The sequence below is a fragment of the Lepidochelys kempii genome, chromosome 17 (genome assembly GCF_965140285.1).
Source record: "Lepidochelys kempii isolate rLepKem1 chromosome 17, rLepKem1.hap1, whole genome shotgun sequence".
Taxonomy (NCBI): Eukaryota; Metazoa; Chordata; order Testudines; family Cheloniidae; genus Lepidochelys; species Lepidochelys kempii.
Genome location: NC_136396.1, coordinates 16,943,864 through 16,963,631, shown reverse-complemented (window position 1 = coordinate 16,963,631; position 19,768 = coordinate 16,943,864). Strand labels below are relative to the sequence as shown.

Here is a 19,768-nt window from a genome sequence, read left to right as displayed (position 1 = left end):
CTGACCTAATTTCCTTGTGTAGACCAGGCCTGAATGTTGCCTGTTGCCCCTGTCATTGCACCCCTGAGCTGTGTGTTCAGAATTCAGACCAGTTCCAATTTTTGCAGCCTCACTCCATCTCCGTAGGGAACTTTCCAAACCTCAAAGGATGAGTCTGGTGAAGGCTCAGGTCAGGTTGGGACATTGGACAGGGTGGGCCAGGGCTCTGAGGGGGCACCGAGCATTCTCTCGGGTGCTTGGTGGGCTGGTTCTTGCTCACATGTTCACTTTCTAACTGATCTCCATATGTGGGGTCAGGAAGGAATTAGCCCAAGGTCAGATTGGCAGTGACCCTGGGGTATTTTCTTCTTCCTCTGCAGCGTGGAGTGCAGGTCACTTGCCAGGATTATCTGGGTATATCTCACTTAATCATGAGTAGATAAAAGAGCAAGAGTAAGGAGTTGGTAGGAAAACTGGAGGATGAGGGTAGGTTAGTGGGGACAAAGATTTGGTGGATCTGGGTTTCAAACTTAATCTGCAATTAGTCCACAATTGTACCAGAGGGAGCTGCTGTTGGGGTCATATATGGAAGGCATTCATTACTTTGGGTTTCACAAAGCTCTTCTGCTTGCATTGACTGAGAACACTGTACCCTCCATCTGACATGCACAAGGTTTGCTTCCCAGCCATAATCCTGAACTGTAATTAGGGAGATCAGGGATTTGATTAGGGTGTGATCCTGCCACCAAAGCACTCTGCAGGCAATTTGCAATCAAACTCTTGTTAAAAACAGAGCAGGATTAGCGCAGTCCTGCCCACTTTCTGGGAACGGCATCTGGGAAGAAATGTAGAGAGTGACTTCAGTTCCATAAAATAAGGATGTCAGGGTTTTTCTGGCTGCATGTGTGATGGGAAAGAAAAGCTGCCTTTCGCTCTGCATAGTGCCACCTATCCGCTTTCTTTGTGCTTTCTCACCTCCTCAGCCCTTCTCTTTGTCAGAGCTGTACCCAGGTGTCACGTGTGCGAAGGTCCCTGAGTATAACGCCATCCGATCCTAAACCAAACTTCGCACCCCTTGATAATCTGTACCTCCTTATTCCCTGGTAACCAGAAACTTCTATGCTTAAACTCTGTATCATTTCTTTTATTTTAACATCATCTTAATAAAATTATTAATTCTGCTGGTAAGAGATTGTCTGCACTGAAGTTCAAGCCACCAGGGTAACTGCATCGATAAACCCTTACTGTGAGGATATTTCACCCATGTAAATAGTGACTTGTGCTTGGCCTGGTGGACAGAGAACTGGACTGTGACACGAGAGAGTAGGGTTCTGTTCACTGGTCTGCCACTGGCCTGCTGAGTGACCTTGGGCAAGTCTCTCTGTGCCTCAGTTTCCCCATCTGTAAAATGGGGATGTTACTGACATCCTCAGTAAAGCACTTTGAAATCTACAGATGAAAAGTGCTGTTTAATACCTAGGTACTCTTATTATCTTATACCTGATTTGAAACTGCATTGGTGCAAGTCTTTGTCCTGGTACACCACATTTACACGACGGGTTGGCGGCTAAAACTTCACCTTAGACAAGCCCATAGTCATTTCTACTCAAACCCTGAGAGAGAGAGAGAGGTGATGAGTTGTTTTTTAAATATTTTTTCCTTTTTCCCCCCTTGGCTAATTCCATTCCTCCTGTCTGATGCTTAATTACCTGTTACATACCTCGCAGATAAGCCAATGGCCTTGGGGATGAAGGAATAGTTCAGATATCTTCCCACAGCTATAATAATAATAATAAAAAAAAGAATGGAAAAAAATGGGTGTGACAGGTGGTGCAGCTCTCCAGTGAAACCTGTTTTCCTGTCCTGACTAGGAATATTGTGGTATGGCAAATGGAAATGCTTGCTTCAGTGTTTTCCTGTGCAGTAGCCAGCAATTTCTTCAACAGAGATTCAGATGCATAGCAACTACTGCTCCACAGAACCCCATTGAAAAGACCACCGCAGTGAAGCAAGGAGGTCTCCTGGGTGGAGTAGGTACAGATGTTTGTCCTTTGGTTTTACCTCCCTTGTCAAACACAGTCTCCTGAGCTGAGCCTCAGACCATCCCTTTTGCACATGTGCAAACATACAGGAACCCTCTCAAATCTCCAGTGCCATCACGGCTGACTCTAAGGCTTTGTGTACACTGGAACTTCGTTGGCAAAACTTCTGTCGTTCAGGGGTGTTAAAAAAACATCCCAATGAAAGACAAAAGTTTTACCGATGAAAAGCGCCAGTGTGAACAGCGCTTTGTTGGCAGAAGTGCTGCCTGCTGGCAAAGCTGCTGCCACTCGTTGGGGGTGGAAGTCTTTTGTTGGCAGGAGGCAAACAGTAGCTACACTGTGCGACTTTTAGCGGCACGGCTGTAGCAGCACAGCTGTGTCACTAAAAGGTGTGTAGTGTAGACAAAGCCTAAGGCTTTGAACCCTCCCAATTTTTTTTTTTTTGGGTTGTCCTGTTTTTTTAACAGATTCTCAAGCAGCTATTGCAGTGCCTGTGAAGGATTACAGCATTGATTCTTGAGACGCCTGGCTCACTCTGATCTGAACTGGATTTTGCTTAACTGGTCTGTTCAGCACTCAGCTCTGTATTACTTAGTGACGCCGCTTTCTCGGTATGCTGTTGTGGGTGTAAAGGGATCTCTCTCAGGGTAGCTGCTCTGTCGCAAGGCCATTTTGTATGGAGGTTTGTGTATGTGTGTGTATATGTGTGTGAGAGATTTAGAGGAAACGCTTATTTGCTTGTAGCCTCTGCATTTGATTTTGTCTTGTTAATTTATTTGATTAAAAGCTTGCGATGTGATTTCAAAGGCAAAAGTGAACACCTCATCAATGCAATAGTAGGAGCTAGCTAGCGGTTTTACCACCATGGTAGTAGATTTAGCAGCAGCAAAGCATATTTGTGTGAACATCTGTGGCGATAATGGAATCATAGAAATGTAGGGCTGGAAGGGACCACAGGAAGTCCAGCTCTCCCAATGTTGAGTCAGGATTAAGTATACTTACCATCCCTGACAGGTGTCTGTCTAATCTGTTCTTGAAAACCTCCAATGACAGGGAAGCCACCTCTTGAGGTAACTGGTTCCAGTACTTAACTATCCTTCTAGTTAGAAAGATTTCCTAATATCTGACATACACCTTCCTTGCTGCAAACTAAGTCAGTTACTACTTTGTGGTCATGGAGAACAATTGATCACTGTTTTCTTTATAACAGCCCTTAACATAGTGGAACACTGTTATCAGGTCCCCCCTCAGCTTTCTCTTCTCTAGATTAAGCGTACTCAGTTTTTGCAACCTTTCCTCATAGGTTGTGTTTAGAAGACCTAGAGCAGTTGTTTCCAGTCATTTCCTTACCAACACATTACCTCCTATCCAGAAATATGTCAAGGGCAGGGTGGTTGTGACCCCTGGCACTGGGATACTGTCCCCCAGCTTGAGGACCCCTGTTCTACAGGAGGAAGACGTGATTTGCAGCCAGGGCTGTCCCAGTGTCCTAAGCAAAGATGATTTTTGGTCCCAGTCCAAATTAAATAAAACCCCAAACTATAGACCCCTATTTCTGTTCTTTTTCCCCCTCCAGTGAATCAGCCTGTTTGGTGCTCGGGTACCTCTGTGACCATCCCAGAAAGCCAGGACAGTCTTTCTAAACCAGGACCTCAAACCAGAACTCAATCAGATTACCAGTGGGACAGATAAGAGTTTCCCTTCCCTCTTCCTCTTCCTGAGTGACTATTTCCTTGTTGGGTATGTGAGACAATGACTGTCTCAGTGACATTCTCTCACAGTGAGCTGTGACCTAGGAGTAAATCTGTCTCTGCTGAATCTCTTTATATGCATCTCCTTTATAATGATTAGGATTGCTGGAAAACATTTTTAGGCCACGCACTCCCTGTTTGTCCAGAAACTACCTTGGCAGTATTTTGCATACAGTGCAAATGAAAACAACAATCAGAGGGGAGAAGTGTAGGGGAAATGACATACTCTGGTTTTACCCCCTGAGGGCTCCCTTCCTCCCACACACAAGGGGTGATTGAATAGCTCAGGGGAGTGGCAATGTGTTCTAGAATCTCTCATGCCTTGATCACTGGTTCATATCCAGACCAGGTTGGCAATGTCCAAAAGTTGCAATCCATTGGATGTCTGTTTGCTGGTATACCTGTGTCATCTTTCCAATAGGATCATGCTGGGGAAAGTGCTTTGGTGCCATGACTAGGGCTATTAACCATCATACCTTCTGTCTGTCTGCTCATTGTCAGACATGTATATGCCATTCCGCTGTCTGCTTAATTCAGGATTGTGGGGGATTGAGTACAGCTGTGGGCATGAGTCCTAGCTTGGCAGGTCTAGCTATATACTTTAGTGTAGTGAGTTGTATCCTTGGACTGTGATGTCCTTTTAAGGCCCTTGGTATTTTTCAGTGATACACATTTTAACAAATTAATACTTTTAAAATTAATAGCGACTAAAGTTTGCTAATAGGATCTTAACACACAGGTAGCATTTAAAATGTGTGTGATGTGGTCTTCGGTCCATGGCTTGTCAGTCTGAAATCTCCTTTTGTGACGTCCACCCTATGTTTGGGCTAGCCTCTTTACCCCTCTGTCAAATGTCCTTCCTGCTTTAGGAATTTCTGTACTGGATCAGACCTATCTAGTCCAGCAACTGGTCTCTGACAGTGGCCAGCACAACCTGTTTCAGAGTTTGAAATCCAGCAGTAGGCAGTTATGCTGAACCAACAAGAGGTAATACCATTTTAGATTTGGTGTTGGTGAATAGTAAGGACCTCACAGAAGAACTGGTTGTAGACAACACCCTTGGTTCGAGTGATCATGAGCTAATTCACTTTAAACTAAATGGAAGGATGAACAAAAATAGACCTGCAACTAGGATCCTTAATTTCAAAAGAGCTAACTTTAAAAAATTAAGGGAATTAGTTGGGGAAGTGGACTGGACTGAAGAACTCAAGGATCTGAATGTGGAGGAGGCTTGGAATTACTTTAAGTCAAAGTTGCAGAAATTCTATCTGCAGCCTGCATCCCAAGCAAGGGAGAAAAATTCATAGAGAAGGGTTGCAGACCAGGCTGGATGAGCAAGCATCTCAGACAGGTTATTAAGAGAAAGCAAAAAGCTACAAGGAATGAAAGATGGGAGGGATCAGCAAGGAAAGCTACCTCTTGGATGTCAGAAAGCGTAGGGATAAAGTGAGAACTGCCAAAAGCCAAGCAGAGTTGGACCTTGCAAAGGGAATTAAAACCAACAATAAAAGGTGCTATAGCCATATACGTAAGAAAACCAGGAAAGAAGTGGGACCACTAAACACTGAGGATAGAGTGAAGGTTAAAGATTATCTAGGCATGGATACTTTGCCTCAGTTTTTCATGAGGCTAATGAAAAGCTTAGGGGTAGTGGCAGAGTGGCAATGAGGATACAGAGGTAAAAATTACCATATCTGAGGTGGAAGCCAGACTCAAACAGCTTAATGGGACGAAATTGGGGGTCCCAGATAATCTCCATCCAAGAACATTAAAGGAGCAGGCCCATGAAATTGCAAGCCCAATAGCAAGGTTTTTTAATGAATCTGTAAACTCGGGTGTCATACCCTATGACTGGAGAATTGTTCCTAAGATAGTTCCTATTTTTAAGAAAGGGGAAATAAGTGGTCTGGGAAACTACAGGCCTGTTAGTTTAACCTCAGTGTTATGCAAGGTCTTGGAATAAATTTTGAAAGAGAAAGTAGTTACGGACATAGAGGTGAACGGTAATTGGGATAAAACACAACATAGTTTTACAAAAGGTAGATCGTGTCAGACCAACCCGATCTCCTTCTTTGAGAAGATAACTGATTTTTTAGACAAAAAAAATGCAGTAGATCTCATCTACATGGATTCCAATAAGGCATTTGATACATTCCACATGGGAAATTATTAGTTAAATTGGAGAAGATGGGAATTAATATGAGAATTAAAAGATGGAGAATGAACTGGTTAAAGGGGATACTACAATGGGTCATACTGAAGGGGGAACTGTCAGGCTGGAGGGAGATTACTAGTAGAGTTCCTCATGGATTGGTCTTGAGACCAATCTTATTTAACATTTTTATTACTGACCTTGGCACAAAAAGTGAATGTGCGCTAATAAAATTTGCGAATGACGCAAAGTTAGGAGGTATTGTCCATATGGAGAGGGACCGGAATATCATACAAGAAGATTTAGATGACCTTGAAAACTGGAATAATAGAAATGGGAATAATGAAAAGTGAAATGTAATGGTGAAAAGTGCAAGGTCATTCATTTTACAACAAGAATTTTTGCTGTAAACTGGGCACTTACCAGTTGGAAATGACAAAGGAGGAGAAAGACCTGGGTGTATTGGTTGATCACAGGATGACTATGATCTGTCAATGTGATGCACCCATGCTAAAAGGCTAATGCAGTCCTAGGATGCATAAGGCGAGGTATTTCCGTTAGAGACAGGGAAGTGTTACTACCAATATACAAGGCACTGGTGAGACCTCATCTGGAACACTGTGTGCAATTCTGGCCTCCCATAGAATCATAGAATATCAGGGTTGGAAGGGACCCCTGAAGGTCATCTAGTCCAACCCCCTGCTCGAAGCAGGACCAATTCCCAGTTAAATCATCCTAGCCAGGGCTTTGTCAAGCCTGACCTTAAAAACCTCTAAGGAAGGAGATTCTACCACCTCCCTAGGTAACGCATTCCAGTGTTTCACCACCCTCTTAGTGAAAAAGTTTTTCCTAATATCCAATCTAAACCTCCCCCACTGCAACTTGAGACCATTACTCCTCGTTCTGTCATCTGCTACCATTGAGAACAGTCTAGAGCCATCCTCTTTGGAACCCCCTTTCAGGTAGTTGAAAGCAGCTATCAAATCCCCCCTCATTCTTCTCTTCTGCAGGCTAAACAATCCCAGCTCCCTCAGCCTCTCCTCATAACTCATGTGTTCCAGTCCCCTAATCATTTTTGTTGCCCTTCGCTGGACTCTCTCCAATTTATCCACATCCTTCTTGAAGTGTGGGGCCCAAAACTGGACACAGTACTCCAGATGAGGCCTCACCAATGTCGAATAGAGGGGAACGATCACGTCCCTCGATCTGCTCGCTATGCCCCTACTTATACATCCCAAAATGCCATTGGCCTTCTTGGCAACAAGGGCACACTGCTGACTCATATCCAGCTTCTCGTCCACTGTCACCCCGGTCCTTTTCCGCAGAACTGCTGCCTAGCCATTCGGTCCCTAGTCTGTAGCGGTGCATTGGATTCTTCCATCCTAAGTGCAGGACCCTGCACTTATCCTTATTGAACCTCATCAGATTCCTTTTGGCCCAATCCTCCAATTTGTCTAGGTCCTTCTGTATCCTATCCCTCCCCTCCAGCGTATCTACCACTCCTCCCAGTTTAGTATCATCCGCAAATTTGCTGAGAGTGCAATCCACACCATCCTCCAGATCATTTATGAAGATATTGAACAAAACCGGCCCCAGGACCGACCCTTGGGGCACTCCACTTGATACTGGCTGCCAACTAGACATGGAGCCATTGATCACTACCCGTTGAGCCCGACAATCTAGCCAGCTTTCTACCCACCTTATAGTGCATTCATCCAGCCCATACTTCCTTAACTTGCTGACAAGAAAGATGTTTAAGAAAGATTAATTCAAACTGGAACAGGTGCAGAGAAGGGCTGCTAGGATGATCATGAGTAATGGAAAACCTAATTTACGAGAGGAGACTCAAAAGAGCTTGGCTTGTTTAGCCTAACCAAAAGAAGGCTGAGGGGAGATATGATTGCTCTCTATAAATACAACAGAGGGATAAATACCAGGGAGGGAGAGGAGTTATTTAAGTTAAGCCAATGTGGACACAAGAACAAATGGATGTAAACTGGCCCCCAACAAGTTTAGGTGAAGGTTTCTAACCATGAGAGAAGTAAAGTTCTGAAACCGCCTCCCAAGTGGAGGCAAAAAACCTAACTGGCTTCAAGATTGAGCTTGGTATATTTATGGAGGGGGGATGGGATGATTGGACTGCCTACAATGGCATGTGGCCCATTGGCAACTACCAGTAGCAAAAATCCCCAACAGCCGGAGACGGGACCCTAGATGGGGAGGGATCTGAGTTACTACAGAGAATTTTTTCTGCCTGGAGGATCTTGCCCACATGCTCAGGGTCTAACTGATCGTCTCACTTGCAGGTTTAAACTAGTGTAAATGGTGAATTCATAGAATCATAGGGTTGGAAGGGACCTCAGGAGGTCATCTAGTCCAACCCCCTGCTCAAAGCAGGACCAATCCCCAATTTTTGCCCCAGATCCCTAAATGGCCCCATCAAGGATTGAACTCACAACCCTGGGTTTAGCAGGCCAATGCTCAAACCACTGAGCTATATCTCCCCCAAAAAGCAGCCAGTTCTGACCCCGATGTGATTTGAACACACACCCTTCTGATCTGGAGTCAGACGCGCTACCGTTGCACCACGAGGTCAATATTCTCTGTAACTTGAAGTCTTTAGAGTTTAAACCATGATTTGAGGACTTTGGTAACTCAGCCTGATGTTAGGGATCAATTTCAGGAGTTAGTGGGTGAGGTTTTTTGGTCTCCAATGGGCAGGTCAGACTAGCTTATCACCGTCGGTGCCGACTCCCTGGATGCTGCACCCATGGAAAAAAATTAGTGGGTGCTTAGCATCCACCGGCAGCCAGCTCCCCCCCCAGTGCCTCCCACCTGCCGGTGACCCCACTGATCAACTCCTCTCGTTCCCTTCCAGTGCCGCCTGTCCGCTGCAATCAGCTGTTCCGCGGCATGCAGGAGGTGCTGTGGGGGGCAGGGGAAGGTGCAGATACAGAGCACGCTCAGGGGAGGGAGCAGAACTGGAAGGGAAGAGGCGGGGTGGGGGCAGAGCCTGGAGCTGAGTGGGGCTTGAGCACCCCAGGGCAAAGGAAAAAGCCGGCACCCGTGATGATCATGATAGTCCCTTCTGACCTTAAAGTCTATGAGTCTATGTGCCCACCAGAACTGTTTCCACCTAAGTCCTTCCTTAAAGTCAGAGATGGGCTCAAGCTGCAAAAACTGGACATGAAATCTGAGTGTCACAGAGCTAGGGTCTTTCAGATTAGAGTTTGAGGTTAAACTATTGTAAAGAGAGAGGCAGCCATCTGCCAAATTGGAATCTGGATCTTGAGTCAGGTGTCAGACACCCTCAGATTTCGGAGGCATATGGTGTCAGCCCCAATTCTCCGTTCATTTGCTTTACCATGTATTCTTCCACACTGCTCACTATGTATGAAATGCTCATTCCAGTTCTCCCTTTCCTCCTCCAGATCCCTCTTTCAAGGTTCCGATGTCCACTTCTAAACTTTTTGTTAGGAGCTCAGATATCACAGTGATAATACTCTAGATAAATATAACAGAACTAATTATAATAGTCAGAATAAACAATTCTAGTCATTTCCTCCTCTGGGCTTTATACCGCATCCTGTCTTCTCTATGTCTGCCTGTGTTTTGTCTTCTGCAGCGCCAAGCACACTGTGAACACTTAACTGTGTCTGATTCAGGGGATAAGCTGTTTGAGGCAGGGAGGTGCCATGTTTCCTGTGTATTTGTTCAGGCCTGAGTACAGTGATGGTGCTTGACAAATAACACACCATAATTATAATAATAATAATGTATATGTGTGTCGTAAACACATCCCCTACAGTAATAGTTTATGGCAAGAGGCCATTTCTCACGAAGGGTGTTGCCTACCTGTTAGCTTGTCACTGTTGTTCCCAGCTCCTCCTGAGACACAGAGATGAACTTTCTAATTAGAAAAGCCTTTGTCTGCCACATTTGGCTGCATCCCTTTCCTCAGCTGCATCAGGTGTTGTGCTCCAGTGGGAGACGTCTATGCACAGCTCAACGAACAACATGATTGTTTCCTGTGGCCCTGGTGCGGGCTCCAGATTATCTCCACCTTCCCACTGTCCAGAAGCACAGATCTGAGAGCAGTGTAGGAAAGAGACAAAGGCACTGTTGTTGCTTCTGTTTTTACCTGCTTTAAAAAAAAACCTCTCCTCTCTCAATTGTGCCCCTGAATCTTATTAGAGATCTGGGTGAGTCACTGATACGTGGTATGCAGACAGAAATAAGCAGAGCTGAGCAAAATAAGGAAAGGCAGGAGTGTTTCCCCAGCATAATAGGAACACAGTGAGGAGCAATGCTCTCTCTTCCACTAGAGAAAAACTCATTCTGTGCATGTGTTACATCTTCGGCTCCCTGCTGCCTCCAATTTACTATTCCAATTCCTATATCAAAACACCTGTGCTCCAAAGGGAATACAAAAAGGGCTTAAAGTGCAATAGGAAATTCATGCCAATTAATCATGCAGATCTCCATAAACCACATGAGACTGTTTCCCCCACCCCACCCAGGAGGAGTATGGCTCTGTTGTCATATTTCACTGACGAGTGGAGAGCCCTCCCCAACCCCACAGCCCCCCTAAAATGCACCCTGTAGAGCAAGCAAATCCCCTTGCTTGAGAATCAAAAGAGATGTAGACCAACCCTAGATTTGGTCTTTGGATTCAAGTGTAACAATGACTGGAACTTCAATATCCATTCAGACCACAGCCTGATGGAGTTGCTGGTCAGCACACAGCTTTATCAGAAGAAGAGCTTGAGGGATTACAAATGGAGAGCAAAGCAAAATAAAATATGTTCTCTTTCTCCCTCCTTTGGCTCTACCATTGCCAGAATCTTTTAAAGGGTTAATGTCACTTTCTGATTAAACCAGTACTATGTAACCAGTGAATCCTGCCTATCTGTTTTCCTGGGATGGAGAGGCATTATTCTTTGCTTCCTGGCCTCAACTGTTCTGTGTTACAGTTTCCGTCCGTCCTCCTCAGAGGTGGCTGCATTTTAGATGTAATAACTGTGTATAGTCTATAGTTTCATCCCTTCCAGCTTGTAAAGCACTTCGGGATCCCTCAGGAAGAAAAGCACTTTATAAAGGTAAACCCATGATCTTTATATAGACCATTTCTTTATAATGACTAGAAAGACATCTGCCTCTTTACTAGGCAGGCACCATTATAATCCCTTCCGCCCCCGTTCAGACTTCTGATGTCAATCTAAACCGCTTTTCTATACTCCGCTTTTCTTTCTGTGGCTCTGTTTTCTCGAACACCATGTTCTCCCCAGTAATGTCTGATATTTTTTATGCGTCTCTCGGGAATTTTAGAAAATCATGGAGGTACATTACCCTAAGTGTCCTCTTCTAAGACAGCCTGTGATATAAAAGCCCTTATGAAGTGACCAGCATATTTTTAGCTTGTGCTTGCCTTATGTGCTTAGGAATTCTCAGCTCAGAGGTATAGATCCTGCCTGATGATGACCCACATGGCTTTACCATGAGAGACCACTCTTCTGAATGCAGGCTTCTAACTGCACTTGGGAGAAGAAATCAGGTGGTGCCCATTAGAAACCAGCACCAGCTGCTCTGAAAATCTTTCCATCAACTTCAGACCAAACTTGAGAGCTTTGTGGTTAGCTGTGCAATCATACTGTCACTGGCTTGGCATTGCACAGCCTGGGCTCTTTAATCTCTCTGAGATTTATAGATAATGCTAATAGGCAGTCTGTCTCAGGGGATTAATGTAAGCATTAAAATTCCGGTTCATCGGGATTTCAGTGGGAGTCGAACTCAGGGCGGAACTTGGCCCTCCGTTGGCAAAACAGAGAGAGATCACAACACAGTGGGTCTGGTGAGCAGCTGGGCTTCCACCAGGGTAATGGTCTTTCTACCAGGGAGCAATTGCCCTTGGATCAGCAGATAAGCACACATCTCTTTCCCTACCTGACATGGCTGCCCTTATACCCAGCCTTGCACTGAATGTGTTTCTGGAGTTATGTCCATTGCCTCCATCAGACCATAGGGAGTTTAGAACTTTTGGTGACCTTGCCTTGTTTTGCATCTCCAGCTGGAGTAGCTGTGTGAAACTAGGCTGCGGAGAGTAAGGGCTAAGTATGGGCAGGAGTAGGTTCAGTTTCTGCCATGGCAGCTGAGCAAGATTGAGTGGTGATGGTAAACTCTGGCGTAGATAGTAGCAGTGGTGTTCCTTACCTAATAGGGAATATGGGATAATAATTTACCTGCTTTTTGGGGATGTTGATGGGATTCATTTTTGTAAAGATGAAACTGTCGTCATACCCTCTTTGAATGCATCTTACTTGTCTATTCCCAGATGAGCCCCCGCGTCCTTTATAGCCACAATTTGGCCAGCACCAGGGATTGAACTGAAAGCAGGAATCACGACAGCTTGAGTTAGAGAGCCAGGCCCTTAAGCTGTAATAGACTTGTATTCTCTTGGCTCAGGCATCAAAGGGAGTATAGAACACACTCTGACCCCAGTGGGTTACACTATGTAGATGCAAAATTATTTTCATCCCTCAGATTCTGCCTAGATGACTATACTCCGGTTATTAATGAAGCAAAAAAGGAAGCAAGCAGCAAAGGATGGTGGAAGGGTAGGAATGGGTTAAGCCTAGGGAAGGTGAATGAAGAATTGTGACAGTGGAGATTTATCTGTGATCCAATAACAAACCAGAAGTTCTGGAGGGACTGGTAGAATTGTATACATCCTGAAATTGTAAAACACAGCAATGCTTTCAAAGCAATGTGAGGTCATGGTAGAAGAATAGAAATGAAGGGAGATGATACCTCAGGTCAGAGATATAAAGATCTATGTCATTCAGAGAATTAAGGAAAGGAACTTGTGGGGAATATGAGACTAAATTATTGTTGGTGGACAGAGATTGGAGTCATTCTAAAAGCAACCTGAATGCTATCGTCTGGAGTAAATGGTGCATTATTAGGTTACCCAGTTGGGACACAAAATGGGTTTCTTTTCTCCTTCTCTTTGTTCTTTATTACATTTTTTTAATCCATGAATTTTCCTGCTACCATCCCAGATATATGGGAGTAATGGAAATACTTGTCTCTGTTTTATCTGTCTTTGTTCTTGTTGTTTGACATGACTCCTGACTGTTCTGAAAGTTAAGATGTTTTATGGCCAATGAGATCCAGTTAACTTTGAGAGTTGCTTCTAATGACCCTTAGGGACGAGCAGAATCCTTCTGGTTAAAACCTAGGGCCAGCTTTTGAGCTGGATCTGAACTTGTTTAGGTGTTGAATACAGTTGGGAAAACTTTCCAGTTTCTTGAAGAGAGGGTTTCCGTGCATTTCCTAGTTTTGGTAGAAGCCACAAGCAGCAGTTCCACAAGTTAGGCAATTTATGTGCTGTTTGCTATCTGGCCAAAACAAGGACGTGCTAGAAATTGAGAAAGCAAGTGAGTGTGCATGTTCCAGGCCGGAGAAGTTGGAGTAACTTTGCTTCAACTTTGGACAAGCATGGAAGCCTTTGGATCCTTATCTGACCCAAATGGAACCTCTGAACCTTTGGAGACATTTGCCCATCATAAGTAACTGTAAAAGACTATGCTGCAACAACTCAGCACACCTTGACTTATGGCTTGCAAAGCCTGGCTGGACTCAATGAGTCTACTACAACATCATTCACATGGCTAAATTTGTGAGGCCTTCATACCCCTGTGCTGGGTGCAGTATGAGAATCTAGATGTATAAAGTAGATACTTCCTACAAAATATACATGTAACACTCCAGTGTGTTTAGACTGTGTGCGTGTGTGGGTGCGTGTTGATGTATTTTGTTCAATTATTTTAAAATAATGTCTAGTCACTTTTTCCCCTTTTACTAAACCATTGATTTCATTTCTTTCCCCCCAAAATATCAGAAACAAGAGTTCACCAAAGCTGGATAAATGGTGAAACCAAGGCTCAGAGAGGGGATTTGCCCAAGTCTGACTGCCTCCCAACAGAGTGTCACTTGAAACTAGTCCCAGGTTTGCTTGAAAAGTTTGCGAACCATGGTGAAATATTTGAAGAACTTGATCTGAGTTTTGAGAGCCAGTGTGGTCCAGTAGATAGGACACTAGGCTGGTGATCAGGAAACATGGATTTTAATGCTGGCTCTACCTCTCACCTGTTACATAACCTTAAGCAAGTCACTTTATTTCCATGCCTCTGTTTCCTCTCCCACCCTTTGTCTGTCTTGCCTGGTCGAGTGTGAGCTCTTTTGGGTAGAGAGACCCCCTCTCCCTATGTGTCTGCACAGCACCTAGGTGTTGATGCTACTGCAGCATAAATAATAAATAAGGAACAGGGCAAGGCAAGCTTCTCATACATTTGGGTTTCATTGTGAACATTTTGCACTCTATTAACCTGCTGACACTTGTTGGTAATTTACTGGCCCCAGTTACCCCCAAAGTTACAAACATGCACAAGAAAGAAGAAGTCAATTAGGGTGACCAGATAGCAAGTGTGAAAAATTGGGACGGGGATTGGAGGGTAATAGGAGCCTATATAAGAAAAAGCCCCAAATATTGGGACTGTCCCTATAAAATCGGGACATCTGGTCACCCTAAAGTCAATGCACAGGTTCTGAACGTTGTTGTGTGTTGTGAGTTGCTGCAGGCTTTGCAGGCCCTCCTGTTGCTGCCCAAAACCACATATCCCTGCAGCACATTTCACAGGAATAAGGCACTGAGTTTCTTCTCTCCATTTTCTCTACAGGTGTATTACTAGACATCCAGCAGCACTTTGGAGTTAAAGACAGTGGGGCTGGCTTGCTACAGACAGGTAAGAGTGTGCATGTTTCCCGGCTATTAGGTTTATTTTCTCTTTCTTATGGGGTGTTTTCTAAGGCTTCTTGAGCGAAGGTCGTGCTGCCCTTGCATGAATGTATTTGCTTTGTTAAATCATAATTGGCGTTCAGACTGCTCCTAGCTCTGAGTGGCTGTGCTGGGCTTATGTCTAGCAGTGGCTTCATTTGCAGCGCCCAAATTTTCACTGGCATTGGACAGGGCCGGCGAAGTCTGCTGCAGCTTCAGCTTACCAGTTCATACAGCAGGGATGGCGCAGCGCAACAGGGAGAGCGAGTGAATGGCTGGTCAGGCAGCTTGTGGGAATTGAATCAAGGGAAAGAAGTACCAAGCCACAGTAAGAGAGACAGCCACATGGACTGGTATTAGGGAGGGTACAGTATAGGTCAGCCGTGGGGCCCTTTTACTCAAACTTCTGCTGAAAGAGAGTGGGCAGATGGTATTAATCACTTATGGCATTGTGTACAGAACATGCTGATCATGTGGTCTCATGGTCATGTGTAGCACAAGCTAGCATGATGATATGAAACCATTCATTTTATTGACCATAAATATGGCACTGAGAACTACAGAAAGGGTTAATAGCCATTGCACCCACTTAGCTCAGCATCCTGTTGGGTTAGTTGATGAAAACAGACACATTTGACTTTCAGCCACTAACATCAAGCACTTTTGTCTTTGTGTTGAAGTGAGAAGGCTTGTTAAAATCCAAGTGCACTTCCTTTTTGTGTTGCAAATAACTACAGATGGATCTGGTCAACTACAGGATAAACCTGTATGTTGTGATCCCTGGGTGTGGTGTGGTCTTGATTGACACCTTGGCCAAGTGGCTGAATTCAGTGACTTTGAGGGGCAGCGCTAGGTGGACGGTCATAACAAAGTGTTTGATTTTGTTGGGGAGGAGTTGACACAGTCACTGAGCAAATGCGATATTAGGGGGAAAGAGCTGGTTTGGGACAGTGGCAGAATTGTTTGCTGGAGTCATGAAAAGATGGTGCGACTGCTGTTGCACTTGGGTTTTTCTGTTTCATAGCCCTGTTCAGGAGTGTACATCTAGATTAGGAATACAGTGTCTCCCCCAGAAAGGATTGGATGGAATCCTAAGCCTTCTCTTAGATTGTAAGCTCTGTGGGGCAGGGACTGTTTTATTGTCCTGAGTTTGTACAGCTCCTACCCCGATGGGGTCCTGGTCTGTGCCTGGGACTCCTGGATACTATTGCTATACAAATAATAAATCATCATAACCTACAATAGGACTTTTCTAAAACTTTTCCACCTCTGGTTTAGCTCCAATGGGAATGGGTGGAAATGCCAGTCTAGTAGCAAATTGCAGAGAGGTCTGCAGGCTAGCACTAAATGGCTCCATTTAGAGAGGGATCCTTGCAACACACTAAGAGTTAGTGGTGCTTGGCACTGGGTGGGAATGGCCCAAAGTTTGCATTCTAAGAATGAGTTGCTCTAGCATCATGGGTACAAGAGCAAATTATCTGCCATCCCTAGCTTGTTAATACTCCATCAGCTGCTCGCCTCTTGGAACAGCAGAGTTCAGCTAAACCGATGTGCGTGATACATGTCAGGAACAGAAGGCCTGAACTTTATAAATGTTGCTAATTAGAAGTGGTATCAATCAGTTATGCCCAAAGCGGAACTGCGTATCTGTTAGGCCCTCCTCTACAGCAGTTATTTTTATTTATTTATTCTGCTCTGAGGAAGAGATCCTCAACTCACCATGAGACACTGAGCACCTCCAATAAAACATTCTGGCAGAAAATTGCACCCTCCAAAGCAAATATTTAATCTTCACTCCTCTCACTGGATGAGAAGCTTTTACAGATTATTTACGAGTAGCAAGTGTAGAAAGAGCTGGGCTCCTAGAAGGCATCTCATATATTAATTGTGAGTAGTAGTAGTAGGATTGATTTCTGTAGGAAAACAGGCAGGCTATCAGAAAACATACCATTTAGATGTGTCAGCCTTTTCCTCATTGTGAGATTGCTGGTGGGAATGCAGCAGTCTTTGTCAGCAACCAAATGTTGCTTGGCAAAGAAATATCTTCTAGTTCTTGGCTGCTCTGAAAGTTGTTCCCATCCAATGAATGATCAGTGGTCCTACCTGTGACAAATTGGTGGTTGCGGTCTGGTTCTCGATGTCTATGCACCTCTGTAGCACCTTCACTCCAAGGATTTATAAACACAGTGAGGGCCTGATCCTGCCATTCTGACTTAGGTTGAATAATGACTTTCCCTCTGAGTATTTGCACTGGGTTAATAGGACTGCTCACAGAGTAAGTGTGAGTAAGAGTAAGTGGCTGTTCACGTAAGGGTGGACCCTCAAGTGTTAAGATAATTTTTACTGCCTGCATCTTACAAATGGGGAAAATTGAAGCATAGAGTTAGTGATTTGACCAAAGCTGCACAGGAAGCCTGCAGCAAAGGCAGGAGTAGAGCTTGCATCTCTTAGTCCTCTTCCTTAAACTCATTACTTCATCCATCCTCTTCCAAAGAGTAAAAAGGCTTTAGAGTCAGAAATAGCCTCTGATCCCCTCAGAGGTGGTCCCTCCAGTCATTGCTGGGGGTGATGTGGGGAGAAAGGCTGCTCATCCTGTTCGTGCCCTATGGATAAAGGGAGGATTTCAGTTTTCAGGGTTATTAATCCTGCCTTTTAATGAGCAACAAATTAATTTAAAACCTCCTTAATGTGGAGGAATAAAAATAATATGACGTGCTTTGTTAGTTCTTATCACTCATCAAATAATCAAGCTAATTTCTCATAAAAAAACCAAAACCCTCTTAGCTGATCAGACAAAATGCCATAGAAAGTTCTTTTGGGCCCGATGGTATTGCAAACCCAAACAGAGGAGGAAAAAAAGAAATCCCCCAAAGGCAAGCCATATGCTCCTGAATTCATACACTCATCCACACACGCATGAACTGTCTCTCAAATCACTGTCTAAACACATCAGAATTGACTTGCACTCATTCTCAGTCTCTAGGCCCAAATGTTTCTGGATAACACAGGTGCCTGGTATCCTGGCAGGGAAGAGAGGAAACCTGAGTTGTTTTATTTTGTGCACTAATTAGGACTTCAGATCTGTAACGTAAGCTGCTCTGAGGAGCACAGTAACGCCTCGTGTGGTGAAATCCCCTGAATTCCAGTGCCTCCGCCATCAAAATGTAGTAATCTCTGTTAAAAGGATTCTGCGACAGCGAAGGGCGTGCTGACAGATGGATCACAATTGCTGCTTGCTCAGTATTTTTGGGTGATAGGCATGTAACCATGTTGACCCCAGAACTTCAGTGATCTCTCGATGATGCTTACATTGAGAGTTGAGCCTTTTTCTTTTTCAAGTGCTACATGCATTTGCTGCTATGCAAATAATATTAATTTGTGCTGAGTTATCCCTGAGGCTTGTGCATGAGTGTTGCGCCGTGTGGGTTTTTTATCTTGAGGTTCCTTTCATTTCCCACCCTTAGCCTTTGCTGTGCGGAGAGTGGATAAGGCTGGCTGATATTTAGATGTGTTAGAGAATTCTCTTGGCTAGTTGAGTGAGGGCAGCTGTGATCAGTCAGGATGATTGTTATAAGCTGTGCCATGCAAAAGGTGATTCCGTAGTGCAGAGTTGTGAGGGAGGTGGGTCTAGAACAGTGCTGGGGGCAGAGAGAAGCTCCTGGAGTTGAACACTTTATAAACCTCATAAACTGGGGGGGAGAGGGGAATTAGGTTTATAAAACTATTCAAATTGTCTGTTTCTTTTGGTTTAAAAAAAACCCCTGAATCATGTTTTAAAAACTCAGATTTCTAGGGGTAAGTCTACACTGCAGGTAGACACCTGTGACTGGCCCGTGCCAACTGATACAGGCTCACGGGACTTGGGCTAAGGGGCTGTTTAATTGCCGTGTAGACTTCTGGGCTTGGGCTGGACCCCGTCCTGTAGGACCCTGCGCGGTGGGAGGGTCCCAGAGTTGGGGCTGCATCCTAAGCCTGGAAGTCTACATTGCATTTAAACATCCCTAGCCTAAGGCGCTGGCTTCGCTACGGCGCTTACAGCGGCACAGCTGTAGTGCAGATGTTCTACACGGACGGGAGAGAGCTCTCCCGACCACTTAATTACTCCAGTCCCCGCCGGCAGCAAGTGAGCTTCTTGCGCCGACATAGCTCTGTCCTGCTTAGGTCATTGTAATTTACATCTCTCAGGTGGTAGCTTATTCGCACCTCTGAGCGAGGTAACTTACACTGACGCAAGCGGTCGTGTGTATGTAGCCTCAGCCTCAGAAGTCCGAGTCAGCTGGCCAGGGCCAGCGGCAGGTTTTATACCGCAGTGTAGACATATCTGACAATTAAATCTGTGCTCTGGCTTGGGGATGAAGGTACCCGATACCCGCACGCCAACCTGTATGAATGGGTGCCCTGTACACTATATTGTACTGCTGATAAAAAATTTTTCCTATCCTTCCTTCAGTATCACCCTTGTTTTTTCACATTGCCTACTTTCCTTTTCTCCCAACAGTGGTTTTATTTTCTCTTTGCCCTTTTCCCCTGTCTCTCTTTAAGTGGAACACAGAGCTGATGATGATAGTACCTGTCTCTTACACACTGCTTCCTCTGCAGAGCTCAAACTGCTTTACAAAAAAGGGCTAATGATGTTTGCTCATTTTAAAGATGGCGAAGGAGGGACGGAGGGAGGGAATTGTCCATGGTAACACAGTTGGCTGGGGCAGAGCCAGGAACAGCTCCCAGCCAGGGCCAACTTTTGAACCTATAACATTTGAAAGGATTCAAAATTTGACCCTGTGAGATTCCTTAATGAGCACCATTCTCTTCCAACACTAAACAGTCCAAGCTCTGAGCATGACAGAGGCAAGCCACGTAAAGCTACCTGGCAGATGGGCGCAGTGTATGCTGGTATTGCAGTCAGTTTCAGACTACCAGCTGGCAAAGGACTGTGGGGATGATTTGAAAAGCAATAACAATGGCTATCTTCAGGAAGGCTTTGGTAATATCAGAAGAGGAAGTCCTG

The 19,768-nt window shown here is 44.7% G+C and overlaps 1 protein-coding gene and 1 non-coding gene across 4 annotated transcripts in view; one reads left to right on the top strand and one right to left on the bottom strand.

Moving 5' to 3' along the window:
* Positions 1-19,768, top strand: part of SPNS2 (SPNS lysolipid transporter 2, sphingosine-1-phosphate) — a 190,490-nt gene that overhangs the window by 35,078 nt on the left and 135,644 nt on the right. For all 3 annotated transcript variants that reach the window (XM_073315320.2, XM_073315321.1, XM_073315322.2), the window contains exon 2: positions 14,663-14,728. In XM_073315320.2, the coding sequence (XP_073171421.1) occupies positions 14,663-14,728 (66 nt within the window). The remainder of the gene's footprint in view (positions 1-14,662; positions 14,729-19,768) is intronic.
* On the bottom strand, positions 8,448-8,519 carry TRNAW-CCA (transfer RNA tryptophan (anticodon CCA)). The gene has a single exon. It is a non-coding gene; the product is annotated as a tRNA-Trp (tRNA).